This window comes from Haliaeetus albicilla, chromosome 2 (genome assembly GCF_947461875.1).
Source record: "Haliaeetus albicilla chromosome 2, bHalAlb1.1, whole genome shotgun sequence".
Classification (NCBI taxonomy): domain Eukaryota; kingdom Metazoa; phylum Chordata; class Aves; order Accipitriformes; family Accipitridae; genus Haliaeetus; species Haliaeetus albicilla.
The window spans coordinates 11,493,244-11,515,593 of record NC_091484.1 but is presented as its reverse complement, the minus strand read 5'-3'; the positions used below and the strand labels follow the sequence as shown (position 1 = coordinate 11,515,593).

At 48.1% G+C, this 22,350-nt stretch overlaps 1 protein-coding gene across 1 annotated transcript; it reads right to left on the bottom strand.

Moving 5' to 3' along the window:
* Positions 1 to 9,358: 9,358 nt before the first annotated feature.
* On the bottom strand, positions 9,359 to 18,652 carry OCSTAMP (osteoclast stimulatory transmembrane protein). Its single transcript, XM_069806226.1, has 3 exons — positions 15,906 to 18,652; positions 13,939 to 14,983; positions 9,359 to 12,920 (listed from the first exon to the last, which is right to left on the bottom strand). The coding sequence occupies exons 1-3, from the start codon at positions 15,947 to 15,949 to the stop codon at positions 12,579 to 12,581; spliced, it is 1,431 nt and encodes a 476-aa protein (XP_069662327.1). The 5' UTR covers positions 15,950 to 18,652; the 3' UTR covers positions 9,359 to 12,578.
* Between the last annotated feature and the right edge of the window lie 3,698 nt (positions 18,653 to 22,350).

Sequence of the window (22,350 nt, the reverse complement as noted above, 5' to 3'; positions counted from 1 at the left end):
TGTGAAGCAGCACATAACAGGAGATAAATGAGTAATGACAAGATTTAATCTTATTGCACATGTTTGTGGGAAGGACGGGGAATGTGGGCGTGTGTATTTGCCCACATAATTCAAGGGTTTGCATACTCCGCTGCTCTGGAGTGACTAACACAAACAGGCTTCCAGCGGTTCATCAGGCTGCTGCTGCACCGTAGCGATGCTGGGGGTCCTCCGGATGCAGACTGTGGCAGAGACAGCCGAGGCCTCAAAATTACAATCATTAGTGCCTGCTTTTCCTGAGTTTATGGAAAACAATATTTATTTCAAACAGGGGAAAGGGGCGTATCTTTCCCTAAATATCTACCCTTCCTCTCCTTTTCCCCTTCTTCCTCTTTAGAGATGATTTGGGCTTCTCTGTTCTGTAAATCCTGTCCTCCCACAAGCAGATGGACTGGCTGGGAGCTGGAGATGTTCACAGCATCATCCCCCTGTCACCGAGATACAGCCATGCCTTGGTCAAAGTCGCCCTGCTCTGCAGGAGCACAGTGTGACACTCCTGCTTAGGTTTGTGCCCAATAGGGCACTCCACTTCCAAGCACAATTTCACCGCGATAGAAGTTCCCACAGGTTTTTAGAAAGACACCAAAAAGGTACAGAGAAATACCTCCCAAGCACCAAAAGATGAGTCCTTGCATCTAAGAAATTCATCTCAGAGGGGACAGGCACTTGTGGGACAGCCACATCCTTGGCGCACTCTGTTTTTTATTGGGATTTGAGACCTTTCAATCCCTTGAGATCTCTCAGCTGAGCAGGAGCAGAGCTGAAAATGAGATCCAGCTTCCAACTTAGTCCTCTGCTTAACCCATGAGATGATGTTTCCCCTCCCCTCACCTTTATTTGATGTGTTGAGGCACTAGATGTGACATTCAGCAGCATCACGCAGCCACGCAGCCCCGAGTCTGATGCCCATCTGTTAACAATCTTGCAAGCCCAAAGTTGTGCCCAGCAGTGGAGCAAGCGTTCCAGACAGGCAAAGATCTTATTCCTGGCACATCCCTGACTGCAAAACACGGGTGGGCGAGCTGCCAGTGTGGTGGCACTGCACATGGGAGGGGAGAAGGCACAAACCCTGTGTAAACATCCTGAAGGGGAACTTGGGGTTCATCTGCTTCCTCAAACCCATTCCAGAAACTGGCTTTGTGGCATCAGGAAACAAAAATAAACTGCTGCAGAGACTGGAGAAAGTTTTTGGTTTGTTTCAAACCTGGAACATTGTGTAGGATCGTTGCAGATAATTATTTTGCTTGACACTTTGCTTTGTGGTGCTGATAATTCAGTAGTTATTAGCACAGCGATAACAGCAGCATTAAATCACCCAGCTGAAGCTCCTCCTGCCTGAGTCCCTGAGCTAATTTGTGCATCCCCCACATGGCTGGGGCTGAGGGGGGCTGTCTATGCCCAACGCACACACCTGGGTGAGATCTCCTACACGTCAGAATGGTTAGGTTTGCTGTGAAGGCTGATTAACATTTCCCATTATAGACTTCTTCAGTAGCTGTAATGTTCAGGATGTGACTGAGGAATGTATTTAAGATGAGGCCAACCAGCTTGAACCTTATATAAAATATTTTCTTCCAGTTTGACTTAAATCCAAATATTTTGATAATCAAAGACATTGATTCTTTTAACTAACATTGCATGTTAGGTTCTTTTAACATACTTCTGTATTTCCTTCTCTGCTGGCATTGCCTTGAGCTGCTGTCCTCTGTGACTACTTGCCATCACCCAGTGCCTGAAATGTCAGGAAGGAGAGGTCTTAATTTTCCTGGGGGTTCCCAAACGGGAATGGCCTTGTCCCTGGGCACTGGCTGTGGTGGGGCTGCTTCTGGGAAGGGGTGGCTGTGCAGGCCCATGGCTGGGTTTGCAGCACTTCACCCAGGCTGGGTACTCGGGAAGTTCAGCACCAGCTTCAGTATCCCCCCGCACTCCTCATGCAGCTCTTCCATCTCACTCAGCCTTGCTGAGCAGCTCATTTAGTCCCGTGGACAGAAAAGGCCTTTGAGGCTTCGCATATTTAATAAATAAAGGTGGAAGAAAGTGATCATCTTATCCAAATCTGTGATAAACACTTCTCAATTCTCTGGTGCTTCATAACCTGCAAATATTAAACCCATAAAACTTCTGCTGTTAGAGCTGGGGCACAGAGGCTGCATCCACATGGTGCCTGTGAACATAGAGAAGCTGAATTACGAAGAGGCCACAAGTGGTTTTGGGGGGGGCTGGGTTACAGGATTTTGGGCCCTGGGAAACTGCCAGCTTTTGAATTGTGAGTGATGGTGGGGAAGTGCTTCCCACCTCTGCATCCCTGCAGCTCGGGATGGAGTGGGCAGGAAGGTGCTCAGCCGCTCGGCACAGCAGCCTGAGGGCTGACAAGGGCTGTTAGAGATGGGGTATGAGTCAGTCTGTTAAAAGCAGTATTATTGCTCACTCAGAAAGACAAAGGAGGGACAAGTTCTGTCAAAGCTGCCTTCACCTGTTCCAGAATCACAGTCTAGAAGCAAATTGCTTTGGGGCTTTATGGGTTAATGCCCTCAGAGATCAAACCCAAGCAAAAAGGCAGCTGTCAAGGAATTAAAAAGATGCAAAATCGACCTGGTTATGTGCTACATGCACATAAAAATGAACTAGCTCGTGGTTTTCTAATGATTCCTGTGAGCAGGGAAACATCCCTGGAGGGATGCAGCTTCTGGAGAGCCCCACAGGGACCAGCTCATGGACCTGGGCTGCATCACATCTGTGCCAGTGATGTGGAAGGGAATAGCATGTGGTCCCTCTGGAAAACCTTGTGGATGAAGACTGAGGGAATGAAAAAGATTAAGAGGAAGGCAGTGATAAAGTTTTCTGTGGATGAAAACCAATTCAGGCTTGAATACAACGAAGAATATCTTTAGGTTCTTAGATCCAGGAATGGGGCAGGCAGCATCTCCTGCGAGGGCAGAAGGTGCCTGACGGATGGACAGGAAAACCTGCCTGGTGGTGCCAGGCTTAAGGAGCTCCGACCACTTATTATGTCACCAAGCTCGGGGCAATGCAGTCACCTATGCAGCTCTGCAGAGAATAACAGCATGGGAAAGGATGCTTTGTGCAGCCCTCAGGGTGCTGCTTTCCCCTCACTTGTAAACCCCCATTGCTGCAGGCATTTGGCTTGAGGGAAGCCAAGCGAGCACGGGGCACGGTGTGTCTTTACAAAGCCTGTGAAAACAAACGTTGGACGTGGGTGCCAAGGGATTCCCTGCCCTGCCCCATGTTACCAGCAGCGCTGGGTCCCGGCCGGCTGCAGGCGCCTGGAGGCAATTCAGCCCTGGGAGAAGGAGCCCAAAGTGCCCCTTCTCCTCCCGCTGAGCCTCGCACCCATGGCATTACCTGCACACCCCATGGCCCCTCCAAGGCTTGAGGCATCGCCCGCAGCATCAAGTTGGTGTTCACAACTCTTACTGCTGCTGATAAGCTCTGTCGCCTGCTCCAGTGTGCCCAATCCACCAGGAATTCTGCCTGGGTGAGCACAACGCCAGGAGAGCAGGTGGACGTGTTGGCTTTCAGGGCAGCACAATGAAGGGGAAGCCCTGAGAGTCCCAGCCTTTCCTGCATCTCCCACTCAGCACAGAAACCAAGGGCTGTAAGGGGAAATTGTGGTTTGGGCAACAAAAGCTGACCCTTTACCAAAACCAGCAAGGCTTGAAGCTGTCTTGAGTGTGAAAAAAATGACACATCTTCCGATGTCCTTTTCGGGCACCAGCTGCGTCACATCTGACCTGAATCACCCACCCCAGTACTCATCCTAAGGACAACATGTGCAGCGGGGTACGCCTGGGGTAGGGACAGAAATAGGCAGTTCCCAAAAACAATAATCAGGGTGGATGAGGTGCTGGAGGGGCATTCTGTGGGGATAATAGCAGTGATAACACTGAGGGGAGACAAAAGCACTGCATGCAATATTACGAAAGAAGAAAGCCCTGGCAGAATAATTAGGCTGTAATTATGGGCTATTTCATATTCTGTGACATCTAAATGTCAACCCCGTAACACTGTAACAGCAAGCACTTGATACAGCATCACGCTGCACACCTGATGACTGCAGCCCTAGGAGAGACGCAGCAGCCTTTAGCTCTGCTCCCACTCCCCTCCCACCCCGCGCACAGAGCCATGAAGTGCATCAGGAGACGTGAGGCCACCTTCACTTGGCATCCAGGTCCGGGGGGTCACACCGTGACTGGGGGGTCACACCAAGCAGTGTGCCCTTCGCCTTGCGCAGCAGAAATGCTCAGGCAATGAAAGTACAACCAGCACAGGGGTGGCAAAATACTCTGAGTCCTTAGTCAGCACTGATGCAAATATCCAGGAACCCACTTGAACTGGTGTCCATAAAGTTCTCCATCACTGAACTCCATCACTGAACTCTGTCACTGAATTCCATCACTGTTCTCCATCACTGTGCTCTGCCTAACTGTCTACAGCATGAAAGTACAGAAAAAATCTGGTTGAAGCTCATCTCTCTGGTCCTGCTGACACAGATGCTCCCCCCAAACAAGTGTTTCTAATCCACCTGCCTTCACACCCTGGTGCTGCATGGATCATGCCTTACCCACTAATTCTGCCAATATGGTTAGTCCCAAAGCACAGCAGGTGAAATTACAGCAGCTCTTGCTGCTAGGCAGCCTCCTCCACCCAATTAGTGGTTTCAAAGAGTTTCAGCTGATTGTGGGGTTTGATCATTTTTCAATTTTTCCTGTGGGCACTGCTCATCACAGTGCCCAGCCAGAGGAAAACATCTCCCCACTCTGAGATGAATTTGTTTTAAAGCCAGAGAAAGCTCCTTCCTCCTGTCAGCCCCACTGGGAGCACTCAGCTCAGCTCCCACGGAGCCCAGGCCCATGCATGCAACATCAGCTGCTCCTGAGAGAGCAAAACCCATGCTGATTTTAGGCATCTTTTTTTTAGGAAAGGGCTAGATGGGACCAAAGTTCCCCCCACCCTGCACACCCACCTAACTGGGGTTGTAAACTTGGCTTTGCTGATGTCCTGCTAGCACAGAGCATGAAGCATTGGGCACATGGAGCAATTTTTTCTCTCCCCTGCTAAAAGGAAAATGTGACTCAGCCCAGCTCAGCTGAGCCCTCGGCTACGACCTGCTACTTCTGTAATGTGCAGAGTTCCTGCTTTATTGTCTGAACAGCCACGGCATATTTCCAATTGATGCAAGAGGAAGCTTTCAGCCTTTGAACTTGGCCATTTCAGTTTCTCAACCTACTTCAAAGGAAAACCTCCTATCCAAGCCATGGATCACCCCCGACTAGTCATACCATTGTGCTTTGTTTTAATCTCTTGGGAAATAAATTGACAGAATTGGCTTCTCTCCCTTCTCAGATGTGAAAGCATCTCTCCAACTGTTTCCAGGTAGGATGAGGAATTACAGAAGGTTCAACTGGAACAGCATATAAATAAGAAATGTGTGGAAATGTGGTACTTTTTTCACCTTATGTTTGCACGTTGAAAACATCTCTTCCCATGATTTGATTTCCTCAGTTGCTCATCTCCAAAGAAACCCAGAACTACTTCTGCCCTGGTCCTTGGGAAGGGCTGCAAAGTGATGGAGGCAAACCTCTGACTAACTCGATTTCCTCAGCACCTCCTCAACGTGCCATGATATCTCATGTCCCCTGTGAACCACTGGAGATGCTGGCTGAAATCACATGTCTTGGGGCTTCTCTGAGTGGTTGAAGAATGAGCTGGTGGTCAAATCTCCCATCACCTTCGGAAATCAATGATGTGCACAGAGTCCTGGAAATCAGGGGGCTGAGAAAGGTGCCTGGAGGATGGGCTTCTGTGTCCACACCTCGGCTTTTAGCAGCCTTCTGGGATAATCAGTGTTGCTTCTTCCTCATTTCCACTCCTTTTCTTACAGGCTGAAGGCTTGTCACAACTAATTGGGAAATGTCCTGTTGCAAAATGTGAGGCATTATGTTCAGAGCGAAACCCTGACACAATCTGCATTCAGAAGAGCCAGGACTAGGGAAATTCTCCCTATGAATTGCAAACTCTCTCCCCTTCTCTTTGCAGCTGTCTTATATCTCCAACTCATTTTGACCCATTTTGGTTCCTCCTTGGAAAAAATGTTGGGCTTTAAGAGAATTTGCTCAAAAGAACAAGAACCAGCTGTGGTGCCAGCTCCTGATTTCCATCACATCTCTGGCAGTTGCTTCAAGATAATTATTTGGTATCATTTTAGGAGTGATGGGACACCTGGTCATCAGCTACTGATCCTGACAGTCCTGGATCACATCTGCCAGCTCGGTGCAGGTGGCAGACACCGCAGGAGCACCATGGTCCTGGGAGTTTATGAATTTGTGCTTTCAGCCCCAGGTCAGGAAACAGTCACTTTTCACCAGTACTGGGCATCGGTTCAGTATAACGTGGTGCTGACATCTCCTTGCTGCTTCAAATCTGCAACCTTTACACTTAGCGGTTTGTTTATCACCTCTTACCTCTAAAGATAATCTTGTCTCTTTTCCCTACCTCTCATTTTGGCACCAGCGTCTCACAGCCCAACCAAGGCCCTGGAGTAGGCTGTCCTTGCAGGAAAGGCAGCGAAAACCCCTTCCAAAAGAGGCTTTCCCCCTCACCAACTGTCTGGAAGGCTTTGAGGAATTTCCTCATCTCTCTCACCCTTGTCTAAAAGGTAAATGCCTTGGGCCGGAGCTGCCCTTGCTGAGTGGCCATGCAGTGCTTGGCACAGTGGGGTTGCCTTCAGATGGGGCTTCTCATGCACAAAGGGGTCCCTTAAATAAATGCTAACTCAGCCATTCCCTGCCTGTGCAGGGAATAGCTTGATGAAGTCTTGAGCTTCCCCATCTCAGTGGTAATCAGAGATGCAGACTCGCGGAGACCGTTGTTACTGAATCACTGCTGGGAGGTTTTGCATGTTTCTGTGGAAGTTGCAGATGGGATGAACCTTTCGGGACCATCTCCTGCTGGGCACCAGTGCTGCTGGCAGCACCATGCGGGTGCGTGCTGGCCCTGTGACACCAGCCTTACTGCAATGAGCAGTTCTGGTGACACGGAGAGCAATTCTTTGTGGCCAGCCACAGCATCAGCTTCTGCAAAGAGAGATTTCAGCGGTCAAATCAAAGAAAGAGAAGATCTACCCATCTAGAATACTTCACATCAGCACTATTTTGCTTTCCTTCACTGAAGTCATGTTTCATTTGACACTTTTGACCATGGTGCAAATCACCAGCACCTCACATCCCGTGAGGAGGCTTCCTGCAGAGATGGGTTCTCCATGTGTTCGCTGATGCCTCCTTGGGTATGCTACATGGCACTGTGAGCAAGGGCACACATCCAGGAGAGAGCATGCACAATGTTATGAAATAGCTTTTATTTGCTTTTCTTTATTTTCATTAATATTTCCTTTTCTAAAGTTTGGTGCATGTAATTGTTACTTCTTCATTGGAATTGCAGCGCAAATACTATAGATAGGACAAATGCAATAAAAACGGCATTTGCTTAAAAATCAGGAAATACTTCTGGAGAGAGGTTTTTGTTTGCTTGGGTGTCTGCTCTGGTAGATGCAGATTTGTGGCTGTGGATGAGATCTTTCCTAGAGCACTGTCTTAGCTGAACAGTTTACATTTGCTCCTCAGTATATTAAGGCCATTCATTCTTGACTGCCAGCCAGCCATAACCAGGAACTTAGCATATATTTTATCTATGAAAAATCCTTAAAAATACACCACAAAACCCTAAGGGAATCAGGGGCTTCGGGGCAGATCCTGTCCCAGGTGTGAGGGTCTTTCTGTCCCCTGGGCTTATTGCACTGATGGAGGAAAGAGTAATCCATGGGTGCCTTTCTCTCTTGTAATTAACTTTTCTCTAGGTAATTAAGAAGTCTCAAACCTCAACAAGTGCAAGGAAGAAAACAGGCAAACAGCCCTGCCTGATCCAGTTTTGCGTGCCCTGCCAAACAGACAGCTCCGCAGGCAGCATGTGGTGGTAACTCCTGGGAAAAAGGACCTCAGGGTGACCTGGTGAGGGAAACGACTCCGGACAGGGTCAACCAAGGCCAAAATAAAGAACTTTGCCCCCAGCAACGAGCCCTGCTCTGACAGGAGCTCCAGGGAGAGCTGCCAGTTGCAGTTGCAAGTCCCCTCTCTTGCCCAGCCCTCCAGAAAGCCCTCTGGTTCCCATGTCCTCGATGGGTTACTGCAGCATCCAGCTCTGTAACAGCAAGCAGCAGGGAAGGGCAACTGCGGATACAGCAGGCTGCTCCAGCTCCCCCAAAATCAATGGCAACATTTCCAGTGGTGGCAGCTGAAGCAGATTTGAGTTACAATGACGAGCCACGACAGCAGGGTCAAGGCTGGATTGGCAAAGATGTGAGCTGGCGCTGGCATTAATGAGCAACAGCAAGGAAGTTTGGTACCCATCACCAAATGCTCTCCAGCCCACCCAGCCTTGCCTCTGCCTCACTGCACACAAATGTTTGACCCTGAACTTTCAACTTCACAAATTTCCAAACCTAGAAGCTAGACATGATGAAATCCTTCCCTGCAGAAAGCAGTTAGAGACAGTAAATAAGCCACTGTGCCAGTGTAGGAGCAGCATTGCCCAGCAGGTAGTTCCCCTGTGGAGAAGATGGACTCGCAGGACCTGCCCTGTGGGCTCCAGGCAGAGCACCAGGAGCTTGTGGGGGGAAGCAAAGCCTCGCTCCCCGCTTCCTCCTGCCTGCGAGACAGGAGGGTGGTGCTGAGGGAAAACGAAGGCAACGAGAGCCGTAATGAGCAGAAGTGAGGGTGGGAGTATGGAGGGGCTCTGAGGGATGAAAATCCCTTAGCAAATAATGAGGCTTGTGAATTAGTACTACTTAATAAAAATATGTGAATAAATTAACTTTGCCTGCCAGTTAAATCTGTTCAGTATTTCTCTGCTGCACCATTAAGCAAACTCTGGCAAGTCAGTTTACCTCTCGAGCACATAATATGACTCTATAATGGGTAACATTTTCTATGTTGTCATGCCTTTGTCTTGCTGAGGAACAACACCTCACAGGAGAGCAAAGCAATTTCCAGCAGGTCTGCCTCTCACCATCCCCCCTGCCCAGGGAAAGCATCACAGCCCAATTCGGCACCAGGGATGATGTGGCTGATGTGCTGCACAAGCTGTTCCTGCTGAAGCAGGGACAGTGGGAGCATCCCTCACTCCTCAGGGCCTCCCTTCCCATTTCTGTTCCTGGGCTCCTGCTGACACCCCCCAGGGATGTCAAGAATTAAGGTCTTGCCAGCCATGCAAGCTGCCCCGGGTCTCACCTCTGCCACACACTTCTTCAGGTTTAACTCCATACCTGTGGTTTCCCTGTGACTCTCCTCACCGGTCCTTCAGGCTGGAAACCACTCAGAGCTCTTCTTCGCTGAGTCTCTGTTGTGGTTTAACCCCAGCTAGTAACTAAGCACCACGCAGCCGCTCGCTCACTTTCTCAGTGATAGACAAGTATATCTGCCTTCAGCACGCACACTTTTCAACACCAGTACAACTTCACCTCTAAAATAACCATAATGGGTATCAAAGTGACTTTTTCCTTCCTACATTTAAAAAAAACTCTTCACACCAGTGAGATGACACTTCACAACGTTTATTACCCTCCTTTCTAAGTAACAAACCTCAGCATTACTATAACAAAAGCCAGTTTTTCAGCTCCCGCCCAACCCTTACCTCCTCACCAGTGCTTTGCAAGGTGTTCACCTTCTAAACCCAAATTCTTCCTTTGCTGATTTCTACATGGCTATTAAACCTAAACGCCTTGCATGAGAGTCCCAAGGCCGAGGAGAGGGATGGCACCTGCGGCACAATCTGTTGCCTCCTATGGCAGATGTCCAAACAAGGGCAGGACAATTGATCTCTAGATGCAGGCAGGCAACAAGGGCTCTGCTGCCCATGGTTCCCTTGTCAACAAACCCACTGAAACTGGTGTGATACCCACCAAAGAACTTTATAAACTCTTGTCCTTAGCCTCTTCTGCAGAATGGAAATGGGAGCACAACTCTGCCTCATGGGTTTATGAAGGCTGCGACTCTGGGGGCAGAGGCAGAGCAGCAGTACCTCACACTGATTATTATCCTTTCAAGCAGATGTAATTACACTAATCAAGGCTTGTCTGATGCTGAATTTTACAGTCTAGAAGTGCAAAGTTCCCAGGATTAGTTTTCAGTGGTTAAAATTTAGTGGGAGCTGAAGGAAACTCTAGAGAAGACAGGGAGAACTGCTCTGGACTGGGGTCAGTTTTTCCTAATAAATACCATTTCTGAGGCTGAAAAGGGGTGTTTCAGGAGCTGCCTCACACACTGCTCAGCTGCCCTGGCTGGGAGCTGCACAGTGCCTGTCTGAAGGATGCAGTGGGACACTCAGGTTGGTACTTAGTCCTCTTAGTCCAGCTCTGTGGTTCCCACCTGCTCCAAACTCCCATCTGAACCCGGAGAGCCCATCTCTAAAACAAAGCCTGACCCATGCTGGTCCCCAGCATTTCACAATTTCAGCCTCTTCTCCCCATGCCCCAATCTCCTCTGAAGACCTCCCTCAGAAGCAAGGAGAGGAACTGGATATTGCTCAGGGGAGTTCCCCAAATGCCGCTGGCCATAAAAAAATTATTTCTTAAACATTAATGCGCATCTCTTGCCAAAAAGATGAGTCTTCCCAAGGAGATACTTTTTTTAAAGATGTGTTTGTTGGAAGGCAACACGCTGCTGGGATGGTTTGCTGGCTGAAGGGGCTCCTCCTCCCAGCTATTTTAACTCCTGGCTCCAGATCATTTTGACTACTCAATGGGCATGTGGAAATCTATTTGCTTTCCCCAAACAACAACACAAAGCATTTCTACAGAAACCTCATGACAAAGTCCCCTAGTTGCTGTAGAGGCAGGAAGGTGCTTGGATTAATCATCATAACAGCAGGAAATTGAGAAACCGGGGGAGATGAATGCACCAGGGTTTTGTTAGATGGATGCTTTAAAAAAAAAAAATCCAGACCTACTTTGTTTCAAGCACCTCAGAAGCTGAGAGAATTCGGTGCATCTGACTGCAGCTGCCACTTCATTTCTGTAATTTAATCTCATTGAGGTGCATTATGTCAAATAATTATCTTAATGAAGACTCTAATGGGAGATGGGAGGAAAATAATAGAGATGCTTTGAAGAAATGAAGCTGCGAAGTTGCTTTGTTTTTAACCTGGCACTGATTTATCTCCCCCTCTGGCTCTTGCCCTTACAGAGGTCTCTGATCTGCCTCTCTTTCAAAAATAACATGTTTCAGACACTGCCTCAGTGATGGATTTTTCCATCTTGGATACAATACCAGAGTTTCTGAGTTTTAAACAACCCAACATGTAAAACCAGCTCTCAGTTCAGGCAAGTCCAGCCCTCCAAGTCCTGCTACTTCCCTGTTCCCTGCAGAGCACTGATTCAAATGTCAAGTTTCTGTCTACTACTTTTGAAGTCCTCCAGGATGTTGGCCTAAATTAGAATCATAGAATCATTTAGGTTGGAAAAGACCTTTAAGATCACAGAGTCCAACTGTTAACCTAGCACTGTCAAGTCCACCACTAAACCATGTCCCTAAGTGCCACATCTACAGGTCTTTTAAATCCCCCCAGGGATGGTGACTCCACCACTTCCCTGGGCAGCCTGTTCCAACACTTGACAACCCTTTCGGCAAAGACATTTTCCTAATATCCAACCTAAATGTCCCCTGGTGTAACTTGAGGCTGTTCCCTCTCATCCTATCACTTGTTGCTTGGGTAAAAAGACTGACACCCAAATTGGCCTTTATTGGCTGGTCTCCTCCTCTTCTAAGGTCCTTCAGCTATTTTATTTATATTTTATTTTGAGAAGCCATTGTGAAATGATTTCATAAAGTCCTCACGTGCTGATTTCCACCAGTACCTATGACTAGGATGTGCATCTCATGGTCATATTGGTCCTGAATTTATTTCAGTGGGCTGAAATGACACTTTCTTAGGTGAATAAACTATCTTCTAAAGGCTAATATTTATCCAGCCTACCCAGGTTTCTGTGCATGAAACCTGAAAGAAAAACCTCCTGAAAATTAAATTAATGAGTCAAATGAGCTTCCTTTTTTGTTGCCTGAAGGCATAACTTGAGAAAGAAAGGAAGCATGTACTTCTTCCAGCATGCATGTGATGGGGGAGGTAAATAAGTTCTTCCCGCACCCCAACTCCCACATATTTCCCAGTTAGCCTTGCCTAATGCTGCAGATATCCTCCAAGTCATATGAGCTATCATCTCCCACCATTCCTGAAAAGCTGACTCCATGCCTTCTAGAGTAAAAAAAAAAAAAAAAGTAAATTTAGCCCATTTTTCTCAAATTATGCAAAATGTGACATTTCGCCTTTTTTTCTTTTTTTGGCAAATATTTTTCCTGACAGTCCAAACATGTCTCTGACTCTGGAAGATTAAATGTGTGATCCCGTTGCAGACGCCTGTGCCCAGCCACTGCCACAGGTCTCAGGCATTCCCTGTATTTCCAAAAGTATCCTTAGTTTCTCATGCAGTTTTGCTCCTCCTTGTGCTTTCTGGACAGCTTCTTGTAGAGATAAAGTGCTCGCTTCTCCTCCCAGCTCTCGAAGAAGGAGCCTGCGATTTTTCTGCACAGGCGGTGTGCATAGGTTTCCAGGAATACGGTGGCATACAGGATGCAGAAGAGCAGCCCCACAACAAGCAGCACAGAGGGGTTGGGAGGCTTTGGGGGACTGACCCTGCAGTGGGCAGAGCTGAAGGTCAGATAATGCTGGTAACTTCCTTCAAAGTCCTGAAGTGGTAATTCTTCATCGGGAAGCCATAAAATTTTCCAAAAAAAGTGCAGGATCCCCATTTTAGCCTGAAATAAAGAGAGTTAAAAGTTAAATGGGGTATGAACAAACTGAAATCATTTGGTTACTACAAAAACATCAGCCTGGAGGGGTGTAATCACCGTTACAGCTTGTTTGGGTGCATTGAGAGGAGGACATCGAAGCGCATATACCCTTCAGGCTGAGTGAGAATAACAGCATGATCTGTAGGTGCTGAGTACTTGGCACAATGAGACCCAGTCATCTGTCATCTTTATCTGCTGTTACAGAGATCATAACAGGTATTCACTGTGTGAGATTTACAGTGAAAGACGTCATCCAGACAGCAGTATTAGTGGCTGCATATGTGAATATTAGGTTTTTTTCTAAGGCCTGATTATTTTACTGTAAATTCATCATAAGCAAGTATGTGCACTAAGGAACCCTGGGGCTGGGGAGGGAGGCAGGCTGTATTATAGAAGAAAGCTAAAAAACTAACCCAGAGCTAGTCCAGATAAAGGATATTAAAATAGAAACTGGGGAGGTTTGTGAAAGGCATTGCACAGGGTGACAACAAAGCTTTCTCCTTAAAGGACAGCCAGTGCAATAAGATGAGGAGACATCCTCACAGCTGAGACACGTAGTCATCTGCTTCCCCCTTCCTTTTGTGCTTGCACCCACTCTGTGGCAGGGGATGGTGCTGCAGGGACACCCGTTCCTCCACCCTGCCTAGGGAAGGGACCTGGAGATACAGGGACATCTGACTGCCACCTGCTAGCCGTGTCTTTGCAGCGTCAGGCACTATTTGCTCCCCTCCTCGCTCCCAAGGGGCTGTAATTGGGAGAGGGTATATGCTGCTATTAGATGCACTGGAAGGAGCAACAGAGGTTGTGCCTCTACCTCCTCCCCGCCAAGCCTGTTACGTTACTTGTACAGCTGGCTGCTGGGGAGGGAAGTAAAGATCATGCAAATAAGGCTACAAAGACTGCAATCCCCACCGCTGCCTCCTGTGATGTGATACACAGCGGGGTCCCCGCACAGGGAAGGAGAGGGGACACCAGCACTTACACGGTATTTAATGCTGAGAGTGACAGGCACTGTGGAGAACTGAGCTGCCTTTCTCACCGCGGTGTCTGCCACACTAAATGCAAAGTGGTCCATTGCCACGACCACCAGCATCAGCATCAGGGCCACGGTGAGGAGCATGGCTTGCACGAGGCACAGCATCACTTCTTCCCGGGACAACTTCAAGCCTGTTGGTCGAATGAGGGTTTTGGATGAGCCCACCAGCAGGTGAGCTGCTTTTCTGGCCACAGCTAAACGTTCCAACTTCTTGGTGATGTAAAAATTGTCAAAGCGGAGGTTGGTGAGATAATTTTTCAAATACCAGGTGGACTCAAAACAAAGATAGAGCACGGAGAAGCCAGCAACCAGCTTGTTGCCTACTTGTACAGAGTCTTTGACCAGTACCTCAACAGCCAAAAGGTCCCTCCCAATTTTCTCACCAGCAAGGTGCATTTGTTGGTAAATAAAGGAGCTGTTCTTAAGCAATGAAAACTGAAAATGTCCATTCATAGGCCTATAAATATTAATGGAATTCATGCTTTCTTGGATTGCACCCCCAAACTCCCAGGAAGCTGTTGCTAGCAGAGCAGTTGAGTTCAAAAGACTCTCAGAGGAATTCTTGCAGATGCACTTAAAAACCTGCAGTATGGTTTTAATGTTGCTTATGATGTTGGGTGTTACGTTAATCACTACTATCATGATGCAGGTTGACAAGAGAAGCTTCCGGCCTTGTTTGGTACCTAACGTAGGCATGATCATACTGAAGACACAACGGGCAGGATGCACCAAGAAAAGGGTCAGGAGAAGGAGCGGACTGAAGGACATGGCCATGGCAATGGAGAGATGCCAGGAGTATTCCAGGGAAGCAAACATCCAGTTGTAAAAGAGGCCTCCTATCACCACTGTAATGCATGAACACTGCAGAAACAAGGTCCACAGCTCTCTGCCGTTTGCTGGGACAGGCTTGGAGTAAACCGACCACAGGTCTACCGTGGTCCTGCAAACCTTTGGGAGTAGAAAGTCTTCACAGTAGGCATGGGCTCTCATCCTGTAAAATGAACAAGTACCTGAGTGTCAGCAGAGGAAGTACAGAAATGCACTAATTGGGGCTTTCTCGAGATGATCACTCATGGGTCTTTATACTGTCCTTGTCTGAGCGCCTCTGGTCTCACTCTTCTCTACTTCTCTGCTAACCTGAGTAGCAGGGACTGAGATCTTCCCTGGAAGCGTGCAAGACAGGGAAGTTCAAGGCATTTCTTGAAAGATCAAATAAAAAGCACAATGCAACTGCTCCTCCTTTAATGCAAGCAAAGGAAAGCATTGTATTATTCTATAAAAATCATAATAAAGTCATTCAGAGGGGTCAACTCATTGGCAGTGGCTAGGAGTGGCTTTAGTGGTTATTTAGGGGATGCTGGAGTGAGAAAGAGGAGGCTCCTGGCTGCTGTGGAAATCGTTAGACCAGCTCTGTAATTACAAAGTGTTCAATGAATGAGAGACACGTGAGTGGGAGTTTCAGCTCTCCCTGCCTCTTAAGAGGAGACCAAACAAAAAACTGCAGGTTTAAGGGTGACAAATACAGAACTGATCAGAGAAAACAGTTTCACACTAAAGCTCCAGTACCAGAGGAAATCTCCAAGGATAAGAATTTGGCCACTGCAGACAGGATGAAATGTCCCATAAAGCTATTTAAATGTCTAATGAAAACAAATGTTTGGGAAGGAATATCATTTCTCAGACTGCACATCTGGAGTGACTCTCCAGAGAGCAGAAAACCTGGTGGGGAGAAGGAGCTTCTCCCCAGGATTAAGCTCAGTCAGGCAATCCCTGTCTCCCCCTGCCTGACAGCAGCCTTAGTTATCATTTGAGGGAGAATTTTCTCTAGCAAAGGAGGTTTTTCAGTGGAAAAAGGCCATTCAACGGCTATCAAGACAGAGGAAAGGAGAGGCATTAAAGCAGGCACTACTTACCCAGCAGCAGAGAGGTGCCCCAGTCTTGCTCGAAAACTCTCCATGCTCCAGTACCTTATTGCTCTGAGAAGATCCTGGATGCAGCTGCTGGGAGATGCAGGATAGGAAACCAAGGCAGCTGGCACCAGAGAGCCAGGACTCAAAAAAACCCCACCCCAAACGTCACTACGTTTTAAGGCAATTCAGATCAGCAGTGCTGGCAATTCCTGAAGTGAATGGGCAAACCTGGTGCATGAAGCCTGGGGAATAACCCCACTACAGGACAGAGCCAGGATGCACAGCACTGCTTGGGCTTTACACTTCTTCTGATACTATTGTTGTTGCAGAGAAGGCTTATTTTCATAACACGTAGCTGAAAAAAATGAGTCAATGACATATGGACTGACGAAGATGGAACAAGCATCACATGGGACATGGGGTGTCACCACCCCTCACGGGGAAATCAGCTGTCTCATCCCAGCTGACTTCTCTCACTGCTCACCAGCCAGCAGCAAGGTTGGGACTCCTTTCAGAGAGAAGGGGAGCTTTTCCACTTTCAGACATCAGTCATGGCACAAAGGGTATGGTAGGATCCAGCAAACCATGTGCTGACAATTGTTCATCTTTTCTGGCAGGCTGCTGCTCCTTCCTGAAACCGTGAGCTTGTGTGCAGGGTACACAAACTGCTTAAAGGCCCATCTCATAGTCCTAGCAGAGCAAGATGAAGCTTCAAACTTGAACTTTTCCCAATTCCCTATAGCCAGCAAATCCACTGCAAAGCAAGCCCTGCCACAGGCAGGATTCCCAAAGCGCTAAGAAGCTCCCAGATGTGCAAGCCAGGATGTGTGGTCCCCATGGGACCGACTCGCCTGACCCCTGGGATGTGCAGAGCACAGAGCTCCAGCCACCCAACCCACTCACCGGGAGATGAGGACCAGCCCGTGGTGTTTGCTCCTCAGTTATGTTTCCAAAGAAGAGGATTTCCCCTCCTCCGATTAGCTGGCACACAAGAAATGTGTACCACCACTGCCCACCCCCTTGCACTGAGCTCATGGGTTACAGGAGCCTTCCCTGGCTCCCACCAAACCCGCCTCTTTGCCAGATGCTTTCACACTAAGCCACTGCTTGTGGGCAAAGGCAACGCAGCTCACCCAGCCGCCGCTGAGGCCGCTCTTTACAGGGACCCGCTGTCCCGTGCTGAGCCGAGCCGAGCCCTCCCGCCGGGTGGGAACCGCCGGGCCCCCGGGATGTTCTCATGCTCCCCTGGGCGGGAGAGAGCAAAGGGCTGGAGGTCAGCCCTGTCCCTGCCGCCCCTGGGGACGGAGCACGCGGGGCTCTGGCGAGTGGTGGGACAGCAGCACCCTTCCCCAGGGGACGTGGCCAGACCCCACGGCAGCGGCAGTCGTTGGAGGACGAGCAATCACGAGCACAAGCGGGCAGAGCAAACCTCTGCCTGCTTCCTCGGACCTTCCTGTAGGTACCAGACAAGGTCCTTTCCGCCCTTGCTGCTCTGCTCAGCGACTACTCTGCTTTATTGCTAGATTTTTTTCTGTTTCTCACATGGCTGGTAGAGCAAAGGTTTCCTCCTGGTGCCCCGGAGCACAGACACCGAATGAGAAACTCTGACTGACTCCAGCTGGGAAGAGGCACCAGCCAGGCGGGCGTGAAAGAAAGTGCCATTTGTTTGGAGCATCCATAGCAATTGCTTGCACAGGCCATGAATTAGGTCTTGAATTCAATTTGGACCACCCCAAAAGGCCCATACTTGTATTCTGCAAAACTCATCAGGTTCTTCTTAGTTGCTATTCTGACATTAAACTTCTTCCTCACTCTATTTCTGAGCTAACTGATTTCATCAGCCCCCGGGACCCCATCCAGGCTAAGCAGGTAGCTTTCTGGGCAGCAAAATAAAAATGTTAGCAATAAAGAACCAAAAAAACCTCAAGTCCACAACACAGTGATTAGTGTTTTCTGAGCCTGCTGCATCATCTGGCAAAGGGGAGCTGAAGTCTGTGGGGGAGCTGTGCTTGACCAGTAACTCCAAGCAGCACCAAGAAGTGTTTGTATGCAAAGTCAAACCTAGCTTTTCCTCTGGCTCAACTCAAAATTGATCTCTGCAGGCTGGACTATCCTAAATCTGGGATACCTTCTATTTTATACCCTGAACTGATAATTTCCAAATGAGCTAGAACCATGAATGCCGAACTTTCCCTAGGACACAAGGAACAAAGCTTGCTTTGCTAAACAAACAAACAAACAAAACAAAACAAAACAAAAACAAAAAAAACCCCACCAAACCAAAACCCCAAACAATTAAAAGTGTGTGTGCTTATAAAGATACAGGAAGAACTGCGGGCAAAGGCTGGGGAGTAGGACACGGGCAGGACCGCGCATCTCAGCAAAGCAACTGTGACATCTTGCGGTCACATTCTGCTAAAATACCTCAAGGTCTGTCTTCATTTCAGCTCAGAAACTAAAGTCTGTGGGTGGGAGAGTTTTAAGGAGAACTGAGGAAGTGAAGGAGAAACGGGAGGCTGCGAGCCAGTGTTGGGGATGCATACACTGTGTGTCCCCAGGATGCTCCAAAGTGCATTTTCCCACTGTGTCATTGGGGATCTCTTGGCCAAGCTCCCAGGTGGTATAAAGGGGCTTTGCTTTCTTGACTAGCTCCAGTCTCTATAGTGCTTAAGCTCTAAAATTTTCTAACATCCCTGATTTCGACTTTTTAGCACTGCAGTAGGAGATAAAGGAGAGACCCACATGCCTGCAACTAGATTGCTGGAACTATAAGAAGACAACAGAGGGTTTCATTTTATTCATCATAGCTGGTAAGCATAGACTGGCTTTGCTCTGATTAGGGACGGTGGCTGAGCTTGTACCAACCAGGACAGAGATTTGAAATCCATTTCTGCTTTGCAGACTGCAGTGCTCACAGAGTGGGGCTCAGGGCAGTCCGAACAGGAGTCTCTTGCCAAGACACCTGCAAGTTCAACCTGTAGTGACAGGGTAACCCTGCGGGGGTGACGATGATGGGAGGGGGTACAATGTAAAGGAGCAGCTATATCACAGGTAGAGTGTGGGGTACATGAACTACACAGCTTAAGAAAATGACTGGATAAAGCAGAGTAGTGGAGGGCTAAAAATAGGATGATTTAAGGCTGAAGATATTTCTCCATGGCAATATCATCAGCACCTGTTGATCACGTTATTCTGCCAATTCAAGAAATTGAGGGTGTGGGAAAGATTAGCCCATTAGTGGTGATTCTTTGCTTGTTAAAATCACATGCAAATGAACAACTTATGGTGATACAGACCCAGGTCATGTCTTCTTAGGTGTCTACTATAGAAATATAGAAAAATCCCGGCAACATCCTTTCAGTGACTGTTGAGGGATACATGTGATAAGGGAACCAAGGCTATCTAAACTGCAATAGCTGAATTTCCCCTATCATGCCGGGCTTTCATTTGTTTCAGGAATCTTTCCCTTTTTCTCCTGAACTTCCGCATCACTGCCGGGTGCACATCGGCTGAGCACAGCCCCAGAATCACTCACTGCTGTAAAGACCCATATAGCAGCTCTTCTGTGTGATGTTTGTAAAGCAACTTGAATGCTTCTGGGATAAAAGATACTACAGAATGCTCCCCTACTGTAAATAAACTAGAATGATTTTCCTCCCAGTGTCTCGGGAGAACATGTGGACGTTGGTCCAGGATTGGATGGGGAACATCAAAGGAGTAAAGCAGAGATATTCTGGATGTTGAATTTCAATGCGTGAGTGGCATTTCCTGTTAATTAAAATTCACAAGCAAGCTGCTAATGTGAATGGCTTTTGTGATGGTTGTTGGATTTTTACATTCCTAGAGAAACAGTGCATAGGCAGGCAAAGTTCCTTTAAAATAATACAGTCAAAGTTATAGAAGGTTAGTACAGGACTTGAAATGCAACTTCCTGGGAATTTTCATATCTCTACTCAGATCACAGACCCTACAAGAATAATGGGATTGACTTACCATTAAAGGCTGCTTTTGGCAAATTTTAGTACTAGCAGCAGCAAATGGAAGCAGAAATTATTCACGCAGACCAGTTCACCCTTGAACCCCAGAAATACTAAATCTTAAAATCTCTGTTTAAAAAAAAAAAATTTAAAATCAAGCATGCCAGACCAGTCGTGCTTTCACAGATGCATGAAAAAGATACGAAAAAGCAGAATTAGGTAATGCTGTTGTCCGCATGCCTTAAACCAGATCCTCTGGGGAGCTCTGGGAAACACAGAGGCTGCTGATAGAGCTGGGAGAAGCCAGGTCTTCGACTAAAGTAGAGGTTTAGGATCCAGGTGCTCCTCACACCTTTCCCAGGTCTGCCAAGGCCCTGTTGTGTGATCTTGGGTAAGTCACTGGTCCCCTCCCTGCCTTAGTTTCTCATGTCAGCACGGAGGTAATAGACCTTCCTCGGCTGCATTCTGAAATACCTTCTGCTCTCTCAACAGTGCCACAGACATGCCAGAATGCTGGGAGTGATTTTTGGAGACTTCTACACAAACTTTGTGGCCTCAGTTCTGCTTTCATGCCCAAGTAAAACTAGCCTCCTGGATTCAGCTAGGATGCAGAGCCAGAGCTGAGACCATTAAGTAAACCTGTGACGCCTACACCTGCAACGGAGCCGGACTGGATGTTACCCTCTGAGCCTCGAAATTAGACAATCCAAAGGCCCTCGCTGCCTGTCCTCCTGGCTGCAGGGACAGAGGCAGCTCTGTTCCAGTGACCGACTCCGATCCTCAGCAGCAGCAGCTCTAGCCACAGCAGGGCAGTGGGACAGCAAGACTCCTTCCTGCGATGCCCGGCCACCCAAGGGTACAGCCCGTTCCCTGGCCCTGGGACAGCGATGCCGTGCTGTTCACGGGGCAGCCGGCTGGGAAAGGGAACTGCAGGGAGCAATTTTCCCTTCCCCATTCAGCCCATCTTCACTAAGGCACGACGAGGATCATCCATGCAGAACGGCAGTGCCCAAACCCAGCGCGTAGCTGGCATGGAGCTGCCCCGGGGCAGCAGGACAGTGATACGGGGTATCCCCAGCAAAGGCAGCTGCCGCGGCTGCACCCCTTTAGCAGAGCAGCCCTCAGATGCTGGGCTATGAGCTTTCCCATTGCTCCACTGCTTAACAGGGCTCCATTTTGGCTCAGACTGGAAAGGAGACCTCACTGCCCTCCCGGGGAACCACTGCCCAAATCAAGGGGTGAAGCGAGAGGAGGGGGAGGCTCGGGCTTTGCTTTTCTCCCCTCAATCTACAGAGCGAACAGGACGATGTGATGTGCTAACAAATGTGCTTTATTGTACGTTTTCCACAATCATTAAGGATTTTGTTGAATATTAAGGATTTTTTTGAACTTGATTGAAGTTCCACATTCAATTGGTTTTGGCAGTTTCGGTTCAAGCCCCACGAGTCCCCACCTACCATGCGACCCTAAGGGTAACCTCCTGCAGCAGCAGCTGTGGCTGGTGAGCATCACCCTGCCAGCTCTCCCACCTGGCCCTGGGGTTTATCAGCAGCACAGGAGCAGAGGGGACGCACTGGATCCCTACTCCAGGCCAGTCTGCCTTGCCAGCTCCACCAGTTTACATCATCAGAGAAATCTGTCCCAGCACAAGGATCCAGTCATTCACCTTCCCTAAACCAAGAATCAAATCCTTTATCATTTAATCCATCTATTTCAATGACTGATCTTTTAAATTAAATATTTTAGATTCTTACAGAAAATAAAAAAAATCAGATAAAACGGTGATTAAAATCACAGTCAATTTGCAATGCTTTCATTGAAAGTACCCAAGCAATCTGATTTAAAAAGATGTTAAGAATCAAAGCCCATTTTTCAGAAATGTCAATAATATTCCAATGCAACTTGTCCACTGACCTGTGACTCAGCGGGTCGCTCTTGAGTGAGTCAGTCATCTCACAAACCTAAGACTGGCCACATTCACCAATGGTGAAACACCACCGATGTCCAAAGTTACGTCAGAAATCAATTTGGTCCCAAACCCCCATCTGTGTACTCAGTGCAAACAACCAGAGAGCAATTACTGTCCCAGGTTTTCAAAACACTGAACATGTTTGGAAACAAACTGTTGCCTTCCTGTTTCCAAAGCCTGGAATAACGCACTGAGGCCTACCAACACATCTCCTGAATCATCCCTTCACGCACAAACCTGAAGAAATAGTCTTCATCCTCCATGAGAATTACTCATGAGATGGTGATGAGACCCCATCCTTCACATCCTGCTAGAAGCACCCAGCCACACTGCCTTCCCCCTGGCCAGATTCTGATACACTCGCTCACATTGGGCTGGACATAAATAATCCAGTTGCTTCCACCCTGTTCCCAGGACTACTCTCCAAAACGAGGTAAGGTATCAGAAGCCAGAGCAGCAAAGCTCGCTAGCTTTCATGGGGGGAGAGGCATCTGCCCAAAGA

Excerpts from the sequence above, each read along its gene's own strand:
- OCSTAMP (XM_069806226.1), bottom strand. The coding sequence starts at position 15,949 with ATGGAGAGTTTTCGAGCAAGACTGGGGCACCTCTCTGCTGCTGG. Across the intron at positions 14,984-15,905 it reads GGGCACCTCTCTGCTGCTGG|GATGAGAGCCCATGCCTACT; the intron begins GTAAGTAGTGCC and ends TTCATTTTACAG. Across the intron at positions 12,921-13,938 it reads CTCTCAGCATTAAATACCGT|GCTAAAATGGGGATCCTGCA; the intron begins GTAAGTGCTGGT and ends TCTTTATTTCAG.